The sequence below is a fragment of the Cebus imitator genome, unplaced genomic scaffold (genome assembly GCF_001604975.1).
Source record: "Cebus imitator isolate Cc_AM_T3 unplaced genomic scaffold, Cebus_imitator-1.0 Scaffold317, whole genome shotgun sequence".
NCBI classification, from domain to species: domain Eukaryota; kingdom Metazoa; phylum Chordata; class Mammalia; order Primates; family Cebidae; genus Cebus; species Cebus imitator.
Window position 1 is genome coordinate 2308449 of NW_016107632.1, and position 16767 is coordinate 2325215.

Here is a 16767-nt window from a genome sequence, read left to right on the forward strand (position 1 = left end):
AAAAACACATTTTGCCACAATTGTTATCAATAATCAATAATTGATAATAATCAATAAAATATGCTCACAAAGCATTCACTTGGCAATTTCTAGTACTACCTACCAGAGGATTTAGGAATAGCAGGAACAGCTTTTAGATTTGTATTTTAAACTTAAGTTTTTGAAAAGCTTACTGTGAAAACTAGAGAGCCTTATGCTCCATGCTCCTTTGCCAACACCTATCAATGAAATTATGCCACAGGTATGCACTCAACATTTGAATCAACAGAAAACATTCACCAGTTCCCCTATTTCTCTAACAAATGATGTCACTACTCGGGGCACACTATCACTGATCATTCCTTTCTGCTGCCCTTAACCAGGCCATGTGGCTCACATTATAATAACACACAGATAAAGAGGGTGACTTGAAACTTCCAGGTAGATCTGCGTGGCTTTAATACCCTGACAGTGGATGACAGGCTAAATGTACTACCTCCCTTTTGTAGTCTATGGGTAAAAGGAGGAATAAAATGGCTTTATAGAACAATGGTGTATACTTACCACAGCGCCAACTCCATAGCTAGCGGCAGGGGCGAGGGCATGGTAGGGGTCGGCTGTGTACACCCTGCCATAACTGGAAAGAAGAAACACAGTCAGACAGATAAAGAAAAGTGTGTGATCTAAAAAAATTAAAGAGATGACTGTGCTAAAGACTTGTGAGCCACTTTGGTCTTGGATTATCACAAAGAAACTGGAATTATGAGGAACAGAAAAAAAACTTTCTATTTCTACTCCCAAATACAATAACTGAAAAATTCTTAAGTACTTCCATAAAATGGAAAAGAAAGGAGTATGGATGAGGAAGAGAGAGACTGGAGTCAAAGCCAAATTAGAGATGAGAACAAGAAAGAGGGAGCGGAGGACAGAGTCAGTGCCTTGTGCTTTAGGCATGACAGAGGCCATCAAGAGGTCTGCAGAAAGCCCAGGCTGGCAAGATGCCCAATGTGCTAAGAGCTGCTGTGGAAACAGTAAAGGGAGGAAAATGGGCGACATTTTGGGATGGAACAGCTCTCATGCATCCCAGAGCTCACCTCTGTCTCTGTACATACCCGTCGCTGTAAGCTGCGGCAGCGGCTGCAGCAGCGGTGGCTGCGGTTGCAGTAGCAGGCTGTGCATATCTGTAGGCTGCATATCCACCCTACAGGAGAAAAAAGAACTGACTTTACAGATACCTCTCCCCCCAGGTGTACAGAAAAACACACACCCGCCCACACACAGACGTACATACACGTAGACGCAGGGACTGACACAAACACAGACACACACATGGGAAGAAAATGTTTCAAACTGCATCAGTCTGCATGTTATTATTCCTCCAATAAAAAATTAAGCCCTGTGATATGCAAGGATTTGCTTTCCAATTTGTGATAGTCTTAAAAATAAACTTTGGTAGTACCTGTTAAATACCAGAAATGAAGATATCATTTTGGATCTGTCTTATTTCACAGATTTTGTTGGAACTTTCAAAAGCGAAAACATTTACAGCAAATTGGGAGAACTCTGACAAGAAATATAAATTATAAATTTAAAACACATTACATCTCCATGTGCTGACTTCAGATTCTCTCATGTGTTCTTGGATTGATTCATTAGTAACAGACTACAGCATATAACAGAAACCTCTGCTCCATCCGGCCTAGCATGTCTGCCAAGAAGCTAAGATAATCAGGTCATATTTAGAAGGAAAAACAATGTAGATGAGGGGTCAGCAAACTTTGGCCCGTGAGCCAATGCAGCTTGCCACCTGTTTTTGAAAGTACTTGTAACAGAGACCAATGTCCTATGAAGCCAAAAACATTTACCACCTGGCCCTTTATAGAAAGTCTGGCAACTCAGATCTACACTTCATACTTGAGGAAATCGGTTACAAATTTCTGAGGATTCTTTGGCTGGATCCAAATAGATCAGGAACCCTGCTTCTAGCACTTAAACTGAATTTCCCTTCCCTAAAAGGTTTTCAGATTCTTACATACTAATCTTACAGCAGACTTAGAGCTTTTCTTCCAATGGTCCAAATATCTCAGTCCTAAAGAATTTATAACCATCAAAGCCATCACATCCTTCTATTTCACCTCAGTTTAGACAACCCAGACACACAAAAGGTTTTCACTATCAAGGTGAACCATGCACTCTTTCAGAAAGTATTTCAGAGGCGATCACAACAAATACTTGCCACATGAGACAGGATATTTTTTAAAGTGGCAAAGTCTATTTTTTATTATACTTCTTTACCCTCCTAGAATTCATCTATTTTACCTAAACCTAATTCAGATGCAAATTTTTATTATGGCCTTTCACTATCAAAAACAACTAAGTTCAATTGACCCAACTAGACATGAGTTTAGCAGTGAACAACAGCAAGAACACTTTAATTCTGTGGATAAAACCTGCCCATTTCTCATAAATACCTGAAGGTTTTTGCCCTGTGCTTTCTACTTTCTAGTTTTTCAAATTTTTGATTTTTTCTAAATCTACAAAAGAAATTTTGAATTTACTTCTGCATCATTTCTTGGGATTGAAATAACGGGACCCCTGTTCTCAGCCATCTTACATGGCAGGTCCTAGCTTGCTTCTTTTATTTCTGTTGCCCCTTATTTTAGAAATAGCTATAATTTCTTAAGAGCTTCTGTAGGCTTTTGCTTCTTTCTAATTTGTGCTTTCTCTAAATGAAGAAACTGCACTGTGAGAGGACACTTATTCCTGCTCTTCAAGTTTACGCTGCTTGAAGTCAGGATGGTTTCAAATGTACTTCTAAAAATCCCTGACTGGCTTTCAGTGATTATACATTATTCCTCATTTGTTTTTCAAGCGAATGACTTAGAAAGTAAACATTTCCTTCTTAATTACAAATTCTTCTACAGATCTATGAAGACTCTAATTAATATTACCAAACACTGACAATGAAATGGTAATGAATGGAAACATGGCAGAAAAGCACCCTTGGGGGCCGTTTCTGGTCAACATGGTTCCTTGGAATTCTAACCAGGTCTATGGAAATGGACAGGCTAGACAGATCTGGGCAAAGCCATACATCCTGGCCACAACGTAATTTAATTAACTAAAGTATGTCTTTACCTTACTTCTTTTTTTTTAAGCATCTAAAACAGAAAATGAAGCAGTAAAAGCATTTGTTAAACAAAGCAAATGTTAATTACAGTTGGAATTTTAACACTAAAATAAACCCTAGTAATTTTTCATTATAACTAGAGATGGTTCCACTCATTTAGAATTTGCTGGTGTAACTTTCTAGCAGGGCTATTTCGTAAAACTTCTTTGCAAACAAGGGTAATTCAGCATTATATTCTTTAGTACTACTCCAAACAACAAAGTAACATTAAAAAATTCTAAAAGTGAAGGCAATAAAAGCAGTGAAAGCCCAATTCATGTTTACCTAAGTACAAAAATTAAAAACTGAAGTCTTATGCCATGTGGCAGAGGTATAAATTCCTGCAAAGGGATACTGAGGTTCAAAAGTACTCAGTCAAGGGTAGTCTTCACACCTGACCCCCAGGAAATCTGAGTGAAGTACTGGAGGTACAATCTTTGAGTACTCTATCATGTCATAGCTTTCAGCTGTATTTTACTCATCCTGGAAAAAAGAGGTTCTAAGTGAGGTTGCTGACAGAACCAATTTCCCCTCATTTTCCTAGGCCTGAAGCCATCAGAACCTCTGTGGTTTAGGAGTAATGTTATTGCTAACCAAAACAATTCAAATGGATCAGACTATGGAAAAGAATTCTCCTTCCAATCCAGAAGGGGATGGAGAGACTCTATCTGTAGTGGTTTCCTTCTTTTATAACTGAACTCTGACTTTGAAGTTTAAATTTGATGAAGCTCTCTGCTTTTCAAGCTGAAGAAAACAGAACAGGGTTGCAAATATTTTATTGAAAACAAAGGGCTCGAGAAGAATATCAGCATTAAGAAAAAACACATTAATAGTTTTTTTTTTAAAGCAGATGACTTCAACATGATTATTCTCCTAATTACTTTATAATAATGGCATTACAGAGAAACCTTTAAAAGGAGGACTATTTTAGGACAGATGGGCAATATCCTACTAAACTAACTTGGTAATTCACAAATGACTACTCCAAAAGTAGAAAAATTGTTATCATGGATGTATTCCTCCCCTTTCTCTTTTACACACACACACACACACACACACACACACACTCTCTCTCTCTCTCTCTCTCTCTCTTACTCGAAAGTATTTCTGCTTCTGCTTTAGTTATTCAACAAAACATATTATAAAATGTAAAACAAAAAATTCAGATATATTTATTTCTATTCTAGATTTCAAAGTGCATAGAAATTTCAGGCTGAGAAACCGTTTTTTCAACTTTCACTCTTACTAGCAAATCTAAAGACTTTTATAAAACATGAGAACAAACTGCAGTTTGAAACACCAAGGTTTTCATTACTGTTTCTTAAGTTTTTCAAAAAGAACAAGGGTGGGAAGGAGGTAGGAAAGACAGGGTTCAGGCGTGGGGAGGGATATGGCGCCACATTTATTAATCACATTAAAAACTAAGCATGCCAACATCTGGAGCTAAAACAACCAGCAAAATCACCACGTTCAGACTCGTATTGGCTAACTCTATCTATCCCAGCATTCTCTTGGGACAGCGGTTTGCCCTAGGCTCTACCACAAGCTCGGTGAAGTACACAGCCTCAATTACTAGAGCGTGCAGCCACAACGACCTGGTATTACGGAAACAGTCAGTCACCACTTGAGTTAACATTCCATACCCTAACGACTGGCCCCTCCCCAGCCCAAAGAAATAGTAAATCTTGCCCACCCTAGCCCTGGCCCACACCACAATGTTAATAATTATAACAAGCAGTAACCCATCTGTTATATCAGAGAAGGGAACAGAGACTCCACTGAGAGATTTAGAGTGAGATGTTAACATTTCTTCAGCTGACTGCACAAACAAACAAACAAAAAAAGAGGAGAAATAATTCATTTGGAGATATGAAGTCATGAAATAGCTGATGTGTATTGCTTTTAACCATGCACTGATGCAAAACTGAAGCAACCATTAATAATAAAAATTAAAAAGGACATATGTATTTACACACAATCAGACCTGTTTGATCTGAAGCAGTTTGCAGATTCTATCTGTGTGTGATTTGAAATAAAACAAAAAATGGGGATTAGCATGGCCACAGCACACCCTAATGTAGGAGGGCACACACGGACGGTTTTTTGGAACTCTGATAGCTGGATAAATTTGGCTTGGCTAAGCTTAATTCAAATACACACATGCCCCTTTAAAAAGAATTATTCTTATTCCTTTGCAATTCATTCTGAATGACTCCTGGTGTCCCCAGTGGGGCTGCCCAATGCTCCATCACTTCCCTATTCAACCTGCCTGACACTGGCAATATAAAACAGTCCTGACCCACAGCACTCACGTGTATGCTCGCCCTCTGTCAACAATCGTACATTCTAATCCATAGCATTCTTCTAAAATATTTCCTGTGTTTAGGAACTGTATTTTTTCACCTATCTGTAACATATCTCTGAGTTCCACTTTCAGTTTCTTCAAAGGAAAATGCCTCTGAAAAGTTGACTTTACGATCATTTCCACAGTGTTTTCTGCAGTTGTTAAAGTCTCAGTTTTTCATGGCTCAATGTTATCTCCTAGGAATTTTCTACTCTGCTCTGAACCAATCTTATCATCTAATTAACTTTATGATGTTGCCACGCTGACCACATGATCTTTTGGCACAGTTGTGTAGCTGTCTTTTAATCTAGAGCAAAACAGAATAGAATAGAATCCCCCCCCATATCTGACCTTTATCTGCATATTTATTAGTTTAATCTCATACTGGTAAGACTTTTGCTTTGTCTTCCTTTTAACCTAGCCTTTAATTTTATTTTTGTTTAAGGTTTACATTAAAACAGGACTTTGGTGAGCATGTGATGTCAAGACACCTTCTTTCTACCCAGAAGACAATGACGTTATGTGACACTGAGGAGGAAAGTGTGTTTTTCAAGACCAGCAGACAAAATGAAAGCTTGTTACCTACATGTAGTGTATAGATCAATACAGCAGGAGGGTAAGGGAATGGGGGTAAGGAATGGCACGTGTGATGCTTAAAATTGCTACAGCAGAGCAGAGATCTATTCCAACTAACATGGATGTTTAATGCTGGGCCTCCAGAATCACTTTATTTATCCTCGGATGATTCTAACTCCCTCTTTGTCCTCACCATTATCCCCAGCCCTGCTGAGAAACATGGTTCCAGGAGATACAGAGTTATTCTGTGGCAAAATGGCATTACCGATGAAATGTGAGTAACACAGAAACTTACAATAATGGTAATACTGTCACTGCTTTTGACTGAGGTCTATTTCCTTTGAAAAGTACTTATGAAAAAATTTTAAAGTATTTAAATTTTATCTTATTATTATTTAAAACTAGGGTTAAGGGAAAAAACTGCTATGATCAACTTGATATATTCCTATTATTTCTATGGTAGATGAGAGATGATTTTCAAAAATCAAACCTTTCAAACATTATTATTCCAAATTTCCCCAAATTAGTTCATTTCCAAAACCTTGCTAGGTAGTCACATAAATAAACTGAATTGTGAAAAGCCATCAACTATTTTCTCTCTCCTAGCATCCAGCTATCAGCAATCTTTCTAACAAGTGTGCTATTATCCAAATAAACTCACTGATGTTCTCAGGTGAAAGGAGAAGAGGGCAAGGGAGATGCATGTCTCAGTTTTTGAGTCCCGTAAGTCTAGATTTTTAAGGCAACTTTAAACTTACGTAGCAGCACAGCCTAATTACTACTGATACTTCACTACAGGGCCCAAAGTGGGATTCAGGAATCCTATTTGTACAGTTCAACTTCCTCTTTTTTCTCTTTTCTAAATTTATAGTAGTAAGAAAATGTCCCCAACTGCTAAGATATAAATATAAAAAAACAGTTTAAATAACACAGGTAAATGTGACTGACAAATCAAAAGAGGTGGCAGTGATGGGACAGTGCATATTACACAGCTGGCTGGGATATGTGTCAAGAGGACAGGAGCACTTAATTTTGGAGGAAGTGCCATTATGTACGGAATGTGACTGTGTGCACTGCTGAGGTAGCAGGGCTTAGATCACACGCTCACAAGTCTTGATTGTCCAAAAAAGCCTCTGTTCCCATCTCTAACGTGGAGCTGGAATGGTTAGTATAATTCAATTTTTTCACTGCAATCCACAATCTGATTGATTGGCAGGTCACACTGGCACTCCTACCTGAGGTATTTTAGCGCTAATGATTGGTTCCTGTAAGACTATTCTATAACAGAACACAGGAAGAGCAGTTCAAAAAACACAGCTGTGGAAGGAAAACAATCATACAAAAAGCCCGCTAAGGGGCCCACCAGCCTTTTCTTTCCTTTGGATGCAAGCATGCTTTTCACAGGAGGTGAATTAGGAGCAGTTTGTTATCCCATTTAAAAAGTGAATTAGGGCGAATTATGCCTTTTCTATTGGTCAGAAAAGAAGAGGGAGGGGTGGATACATAATCTAGCTGCCACACTCCCAGATCCTATCACGGTAGGTCTCTTTACAAACTAGGAACACAATTGCTAGATCAGTTCTCCAGAGAGGAATGTGCCATAAAAGAAACAGAAAAAAAATGGCTAGCAGGAATCACTGTCTAAGAATGGAACAGTGAAAGGGATTACAAAAACCTTGCAAAATTAATAGCCTAAATTAATTTTACTTAAGCAAAAACAGCAATTTAAAATCTTCTCCTTCGTGTCTTCTCTTCAAGCTCCGATTCGGTGCACTTCTTATGCTAAACTCTCTATTCCTTCTGTTTCTAATATGCCTTTCAGAGGAAAAAAGAACTAAATGTATACTGACAGATTTCCACAGATGGGAGAATTTAAGGAGAGAAGCAGAACAAACTCAAGGCAAAATAATAGTTTTTTGTTGTTTGCGTGTTTCTGAAGAAGTATCCTTTGCTCCCTCACATGTGGAATAGAGAACACACAGGTTTAAAAGCAAGTTATATTAGGCCTAACTCAGTAGTTACCTCATAATGTATTCTTGCCTTTCATGTTTAGGCGTGGATATTATTTCAGCACTAGTGACCAACTTTTTTCTCTAAATAACTCTGCTTTAAGATAGGAATTAAGAAATAATAACATTACTCTTAATTACTTTCATTAACAAGGGGACACTGGTCCAAAAAAATTTCTTCAGCAAGAAACACTCAATTACTTGTGTTTAGCTCAGTAAGGTAATCCAGTTAGTAGATTTAAAAAAATAATAATAAAAAAATCAAGAGTATTTTATTAACAGGTACAGAAAAATCATGTCTCAATAAAATCTTACATTGTAAAGTAAGGAAATGAGAGAACTATTTAAAAAAATTGGTTGGCTGACTTAACAAGGTCGAAGTGGACAACTCTTTTTTTTTTTTTTTCTGAGATGGAGTCTAGCTCTGTTTCCCAGGCTGGATTGCAGTGGTGCAATCTCGGCTCACTGCAACCTCTGTCTCCAGGGTTCAAGTGATTCTCCTGCCTTGGCCTAAGCAGCTGAAACTACAAGTATAAGCCACCACACCTGGCTAATTTTTGTATTTTTAGTAGAGATGGGGTTTTATCATGTTGGCCAGGCTGGTCTCGAACTCCTGACCTCAACTGCCTGCCTCGGCCTTCCAAATTGCTGGGATTACACACGTGAGCCACCATGCCTGGCCGAAGTAGGCAAGTCTTAATAAAATATAAACAGGTTGTATTTAAGAAAAAAATCTCCAAATAAGAAAGATATTAGAGAAAAAAACTTGATTTAAGAAGTAATTCAAATGGAAAATCCTGCTCTAATAGACCAGATTTCAAGAAAACAAGTTAAATAACATAAAGATGAGTTTCATGAGAATATGGACACTAATATACATGGGAAAATGTACATGCTAACATTATATGTAAGTATGTGTATTTAGAAATGTATAATCTGGTATAAAAGCAGGATAGATTCCCCAGTTCTCAAGCTTCACTGTAAATGTAGGAAAAAAGGTATCTTTCATTACTTGTTGAAAATATTCTGAGGAAAGAGGTGGATTTTAATTAAAGTACAAAGAGAGGTAATGAAATATGGATTAGCTGGGTTTTAGGCCTGACTGTATTGATACTTTACGTAATTCTGGGTAAGCCTCTGAGAAATATATCTATACATGAAGGTTGGACCAAATCATGGCTAAGGTTCCTTCAAGTAGTTATTAAATTAAGGCATACCTTTATAGGCCTATACTAAGTAGTATGGGTAAGTCACCTGTACCTCGAAGAACTGTATTATTCCATCTCTACTTCCTGCAAAACACAAAACCTCGGAGTGCTTGCGAATCTCTGGTAGACTGTGAAAACAGTTCACTAAAAAGGCTCTCTTACTGATTTTGGAAAGTAAGGGTGGAGAAAGCATTTCTGGACAATTTTAACCTGTCCCCACAGAATCATTTCATGCTGACAAGTTTTTCTTACAAAAATTCTCTCCTGATGACTTGAGTGATTAGATCAAGCTTGCATTCAGAAAAAGTCCATCTGAAGAGGTCATAATAGAAGACTTTAAAACTCAAAAACTTTGACTTTGTCAATTACTTTGTCCACATTTCAAATAACATGTGACAAACAATCATGCAACTTTAGTGACAGCTACAGTTTAAATAATGGGTTATATATTAATATGGCTAGTGGAATCAGCAAATCTATGATAGTCAAATGGCTGTAAGGAGAGTCTGGGTTGCTGATTATGCTACTCATTTCCCCCAGTGGCTCTTAAGAACTAAACGTCTGGCGTTTTCTCATTACTACACACTCTTCGCTGGCATCGGTTCCTTATTTCACTATCACAAGGACATGTTCTCTCAAAGTATGTAAAAGAGGAAAATGTACAGATCAGAAAGCTTATTAACCTCTACATAAATCAAAGCTCTAATGATCTAAAGAGGGATGTGAAATGAGAAGAAAAGCAGAAAAGGGAAAGAGCTGGTTTAAGGCTAAGCTAGGCCTGTTATTTATGTATGCAAATGACACAACAATAATAAAAGACTTTAAACCTGCTGATCATCTCACAAGTAAATTAATGATCCACAGAACATCTGTGGGGTATAGGGAAGGGAAAAGAATATGTCCAGTAGGCTGACACTAGCAATGATCAGGAAACCCAAAGGCTTAGTTTTTGCACCCAGGGGCAAGCGCAGTGGCAGAGAAGCATGCTTGCATTCTTAAATATATAAATATTTATATATATATATCCACAAGGAAAAAGAAAATAAAAATTACATAAATTAAAAGGAAAAAAAAAACCAAACCAAACCAAAGAAACAGAAAAAAAAAGGCTGGCTTGTCAGGGGATGGGGTCGAGAAGGCCCCAGTGTGTGTACTTACATAGAGGTCAGCACCGTAAAATCCGTCCTGGTAAACCACACTGCAGAAAATCCACACAAAAACAAAAACAAAAAAAACAAAAGAACAGAAACACATTCCGGTTATTGAGGACGGCAGCATGCACATGCGCTCTACACAGGCAGGTGATGTATGAATACATAACCCGGGCTTGGGGCCTCAGCAAGTTGGTGAGAAAAATGTGAAAGTGCACACAAATGTTACACAGCTCCAGGACATGCGAGGAGAGGGAAAGGTGTGCAAAACTGGAATGTGCAATCTGGATACTCAGTAATTAAAGTAAGATTAACACAGTAAAAAACACTCCTAAAAGAGCCTATTATACCTATCTAAAATCTGCTGGCTTGGGAACAACTTTTTGTATGTGGAGTATTTTTATTTTTATTTTTTTTAAAAGCTTGCCCTAGGAGGAAGTTTCCTTTTAAAGAGCTTACAAAGTAGGGTAGGGATGAAGAGGGGTTTAACGGGAAAAAACTGAACCCAAAGAATTCTACTAGGGCAGGGCCTGTATGCAACGTATGTTTTAAAATTATGTTTAAGTATTTTGCTTTCAGTATTGTAATAATATGTAAATGTTTTTCTGATATCCATACATCACCTGCTTTTTACCCTGCACATTAGACATGCGATAAGATTTGGCTGATCACACAAGCATGCAAAGTATTATTATTCAGCATTTTAAGAACCAATGCAACACCTCAGAAAAACAAGTCAATCAATTCTGACCAAAGTAAACAGAGAAATGTAATTAAAAAAAAAACACAACCAAAAATACCCACAATGCATTGCTTTCACAAGCAGAGATAATGAGCTAAAGGTTAAGGTGATTGGTCCAAGGTCCAAGAATTGAAAGGTGCAGTGGGGATCCCAGATAGTAACAATATAATCCAGAGTGGGAAGGAGTAACTGGAAGATTTTAAGGGTTCTTTTTTGACTATAAGAGTATTCATGGAATTCTGAAAAATACAATTGATAACAAGTTCTGGGCTTGATCAAAGATCATCCTGTCTTATTTAAAAGAATAAAACTGAGAGGGTAGCTGGTTAAGAATAGAAGGGTTTATTTTCCTGTTTAGATAATGAATTTGTAGCAAACAGACAATCCATGGCTTAAAAAAAAAAAATAACAAAAAAAAAAAACCTAAGCAACACTATATTCTTAAACATAGATTTCCAAACTTTTGAGGTATTTTTGTGCACACAGACTTTCCCCAAAACATTATTTTGGGACCAAAAGACATGGAATAGCAGTAGAGATAAAAGATAAAACTTTCTTCTTCATATTTGTTAAGATCAGGTTATTTTAATTTAGATAATCTGTTTATTGATTATTCAACTAAACAAGCTGGAAATTTTCACCACTACCTTCTCTGTTGCAATAAATAAGCTGGCAAGTAAAGTCATCAAAATCATATTTTTAACTTGAATATGAAATAACTTGTTTCTTATAGGTAACTAGAATGTTTCTTAATTCTATTTCCAATGACATTTGGTTACATTTACAGGATAGCATGGTCACATTTTGGAATGCCCCAAATATGCTATGCCCTTGTATCACACAACAGGCAAATCAGACTCATCTCTGATGTTTATTTAGCTAAGTCTCTTCCATTTTCATAGTCACCAGCTGCAGTTAAAGTCTGATATTAGAAAGTAATCTGCCTCCTAATTGCATTTTAGTGAAAAAAACACTTGTTCAAAATGAGAAGGCTGATAAAATAGAAAGCATTGAGACCAAGTGGTGATTAATTACACTCAAAGATCTTAGTAAGGGGATATAGGCAAAGATTTACAAACATGCCTCCTATAAAGAAGTGCTGGCATTAAAAACACAAATAACATTTACCCTAAGTCAAATCACTTACTGGGAATATTCATCTAAATTCTAGAAGAATTCCAATATTCCCTGTATCAAATGCCACAAGGAGGCTAGAACATAATGATTAATGACGAAATTAGTTTACTAAGCTGAAAAGCAATTCTAGGCCATTCCCATGAAATACTGGACTTATTCCTTGCCATCTTCCATGTAAACAGGTGCTTTAGTTAATAAAAAGAAAACATGGGAAATTAGTGTTCAATGTAATGCACAGAAGTTGACATGATTAGACATAAAGATAAAATGTCTTTGAGTAAATATATATCTGACACAGACTTGATAGAGAATGGGTTCTCAAGTTTGGCCAATATACTGAAATGACTACATTGAACAGGACTTAATTTAACCACTTTATAAAGTAATTCAGCAATGTTCCAAAATAAAGAAGTCCCATGTTTCTGGTGAGTAGATTCTCTTTGCAAATATAACAATAAACTCTCTTGGATTACAATGGAAGACATTTCACAAACAATTTTCCTAGCGTGTAAAGCTTCCAAAAGTTCAGTTTAATGTTTCATTTGAATATTTCTTAATAAAATAATACTGCATATTCACTTCTTTAAAGAGATGTCAGAGGTTGAAGGTCAAAGGTCAAGCTGAGAGAAAAAAGGATTAAAATAAAAGTAAGTAATGGCATAAGATGGAGATGATGGAATGCATGTGATTTAAATGTCTACAGATTCCAAACAGAAGTTAATTTCTGAAGCAGTCCCCTTCCAGTGTCTTTTGGAGCCTGCCTAATTCAACATACTTTGTCTAATAAAAATGTTTTAACTCTGTGGAACAGAGAACTTCTAATGATACATCCATTTGGTCTATTAATCAATGAATGAATGCTAAATTAGTACATCTCAAGGATAAGCCAATTTTGCTGTCAGAAAAGGACATACAAAGGAGGCTCCTTCCCTTTATATTTTAACTAAGTAGCAGCCAATAAACTTCTCTGCTGCTACTTATTCCTCCACAAGAATACCAAAAAATAAAAAAAATAAAAAAATTAAAAAAAATCTGTCATAGGCAGAGAAAAGATAAGGAGAAATGTCACATCTTTGATGAGGAAGTCCTTGGTACAACTGACTTCTGAAAGACCACTCTTCATAAAAATTTACATTTTTGGCTGACACTGAGAAATCACTAAAAACAAAACCTGCCATCTTCACTCCTTTTCCCCATTCAGTAACAAAGGATTTATTTGTTGCTATGGAATCATTCCACTGCATGAGACACCCTCCATAAAAAAATCAAATGGTGAAGGATGCTCAGCTACAGTCATCGTTTTACCATCATTCAGAAGCCAACTGCAGTTTAACTCTTCCTACTTCTCCCTCTCTCCCTTGATTCAATTGGACTTGGTTCATCTTAGAATTAACCTCTTTTAATCCGTTTCCTACAAAGAAAGCAAATCCATTGTGGGTAACTAGTTCTGCTGCTCACCACCCAGGCAATGAAACCAAAGGGGAGGACACATGTGACAGCCTCCGCCCCAACACGGGGTGGTGATAAGGGGGTGAACACAGCAGATGCAGGCTTGTACTACAATCTCGAGCTCCTCTTTTGGTTCTCTGCAGTAATGTTAATCCATATTCGTGCGCTGCTGAGTGAACTTCATGCCAACACACTGCTAGTAAACACAAGACGGTTCTCGCTACTGTCTTAAGCCATTAACATGAGGGCTTAAGGTGGCCAAATGAAGACTTATATAATGAATTGACATTTTGTTACATTCTGATGATGGTATATTTTGGTTCTTGTCATCTAATCTGTTAATTTGCAAATATTCACTAAATGTCTACAATGTAACACGGCAACATCCCAGAAGTTATGAGAGGGCCATGGTATTCTTTTTTGGTTCAACTGTTTATTTTAGAAACATACTGATTTTGGAATCTAACGCTTACCCTGGATAGGCGGGGATGGCTGTTGGAGGCACCGCTCGGACTGCACCATATACTGTCCGCCCTCTGCCCCTCAAATGGGCTCCTCTGAAAGCGGCTGCCGTGGTGGCTGCAGTAGGGTAAGGGAAGCCAGGAACTAAAGGGAGACCCAAAATATGACAGAAATTTCAACTTGCATTCCTATTGAATACAGGGTATACAGTCACAACTTTCTATGAACCAATTATAGAAAAGATGAAAACATATGAACCACATCTTTCTTGAAAAGGTGGCATGCATTCAATAAACCTCCTACCCTGGGTCTCTCAGTGGGCAAGAAATGGAAAGAGAGACCCAACATGCAAAAGCAAAAGATTCCATGCCTCATTCATCACAAATCTTGAGTGAGCGTTCTCTGTTCTCAATTTCGGCTTTAAAAGGCAAGTGAGAAACAGGTCAAGAAGCTCTGGGAATGACTGCCATAACAAGAGACTTTTAATTACCATGGGCAGTCTAAATCGGATTGACATAAACTCTTCAACCGGTCAGTTATTATTAACCTTGCTTCCAAACGTTAGTATGTGCACACAATAATTATTATTCAAAAAGAACATTATTTTCTTATTTTTACATGGTAACAACCTCCAAGGCACACAATAGTCTTTAGACATTTCATTTCATTAGTCAATTTCATTCTTTTATCTAAAACATTTTAATCCACAAATGTAAGGTGAGGGAAACCACTCCTCCCCTGTCCTTTAAAAAGGCAGACGGTTTCTAAGGGCCTCATATCCAAAGAGGAAGACAATTTCTAAGAGCCTATTTTAAGTGTGCCGTCCTCTGGAAAGCATGCAGAGACACTGATTCCATGTTCACTGAATCCTTTTTAATTATACCTCTTGCTGGAGTAAAATGGCTCAGGTCAAAATGACTTTAGAGAGATCATGAGAGCTCAGAATAATCAATAATACTGGAGGTATTTCTAAGTGTTCCTCTGCTGGAGAACCTGTGGCTGACTGGCAGAGAAAATGTATAATATACTCTACACAGAATTGCTTCTGTTTTCTTTTTTTTTTTTTTTTTNTTTTTTTTTTTTTTTTTTTTTTTTTCCCCCATTTATTTATTTTATTGCATTTTAGGTTTTGGGCTTCTGTTTTCTTTATCATCAAGTACAGACTAAAATATTCTTCATATGCCCTTACCCCCCTACCTATTGCAACTGTTTTTGCTTTGTAGCAATCTTAATATTTGGTCAGGAAAATTCTAGCACAGGTTAAGCAGGACAGGGCACTGGGATAGTATTTAATATTCCTCTCAAGAAATTTTCATTTCAGTTATGTATTGTACTAGGAAAAAAACAAACAAACAAACAAAAAAACCAGCACATGACGGTTCATTCACAACAGTCAAAATCCATGCCAGACCAACATAGGCTACTTACTGATTAAAGGAATGTAAGTGTTGATACCCCCCCTTCCTGATAGGGGCACTGCTGCATCATTGCCTAGAGATACATCTGCTTGAAAGCTGGATGCTGATTGCATTAAAAAAAAATTTTAAAAATGCAAAAAGATTAAAAAAGGAATAGCAAATTGAAAAACAACAGATGCTATTACAATCAAACAGCACAAATGGAAACATTAACTTAAATACTACCTGCATATAACTCTGGACCATATACAGCTCCAACTACTGGGCTTAATTTCCAACCTGAAACACACAAAAAGGAAAGTGAGCATTTAAGACTACTTGAGGAAAGGAATGATCAATGCACAGCAAGTTGGCTTCAGCCATGGCTGGGGTTACTTTTGCCTATTACCAACTTCTCTTTAGATTTCCAGCTTGGGGTTTATATGAGAGAGTAACAATAGTACAACTAGCACACAGTGAAGAGATGATGAGGGGCTGGGTGTGGGGGCTTGGCAGGAGTCACGATGTTGGGAGGGAGGAAGATGGAGAGGGAATGAGAGGAGAAAAAACAAATATAAATAAATCCTAGAGTTTGGTACAGTGTTCTCACAGAATTACCCCAGATTACCTATTCTTCATTCAGAAAAAAGAAAGAAGACAGACTATATGTTACTCTGTACCACACTGTGATGCACTTTTCCTAACCATGTTGTTTAATAAAGTTTAATAAACTCTAGTTGTTTAATAAAGTTATCCTTGGGCTGAACTAAAATTTAACATAGATCTTTGACTCCATGTTCAATTATACAATGCTGGTATCCCAGGTAAACTGAAATTCACTTTCACTGGGATTTACCATTGGGATTTTACTGGGGTTCACCAACTAAAAAATGAAAGACAGGAAATAAAATTCGGATACATTCCCAATTTTCATGCATGTTTTCTGAGGTTTTAATGTGTGATAATCACCTTAAAGTTAATCAGACTTTTTAGTTAAAAAACACCAGAATGCTGTAGAACATTAGCTTAAATATTTATAAATATTAAGAGTTTCCAAATAACATTGTGTTTAATGTCAACTTTATTTCTTCTTTCCCTTTTTTATATTTATAGGAATATGACAAGTTATTTTAAAAAAATAAAT

At 37.0% G+C, this 16767-nt stretch overlaps 1 protein-coding gene across 30 annotated transcripts in view; it reads right to left on the reverse strand.

Moving 5' to 3' along the window:
• The window catches only part of RBFOX2 (RNA binding fox-1 homolog 2), a 291883-nt gene that overhangs the window by 6670 nt on the left and 268446 nt on the right, over window positions 1-16767 (reverse strand). For 10 of the 30 annotated variants that reach the window (XM_037729766.1, XM_037729761.1, XM_037729765.1 and 7 more), the window contains 7 exons: window positions 15870-15923; window positions 15655-15747; window positions 14238-14382; window positions 10444-10483; window positions 4891-4967; window positions 1092-1180; window positions 544-616 (listed from right to left, as the gene is read on the reverse strand). In XM_037729766.1, the coding sequence (XP_037585694.1) occupies window positions 544-616; window positions 1092-1180; window positions 4891-4967; window positions 10444-10483; window positions 14238-14382; window positions 15655-15747; window positions 15870-15923 (571 nt within the window). Of the gene's footprint in view, window positions 1-543; window positions 617-1091; window positions 1181-4890; window positions 4968-5132; window positions 5165-7303; window positions 7347-10443; window positions 10484-14237; window positions 14383-15654; window positions 15748-15869; window positions 15924-16767 lie in introns of those variants that run through there. The other 20 variants (XM_017504050.1, XM_017504049.1, XM_037729768.1 and 17 more) reach the window with 11 other exon arrangements.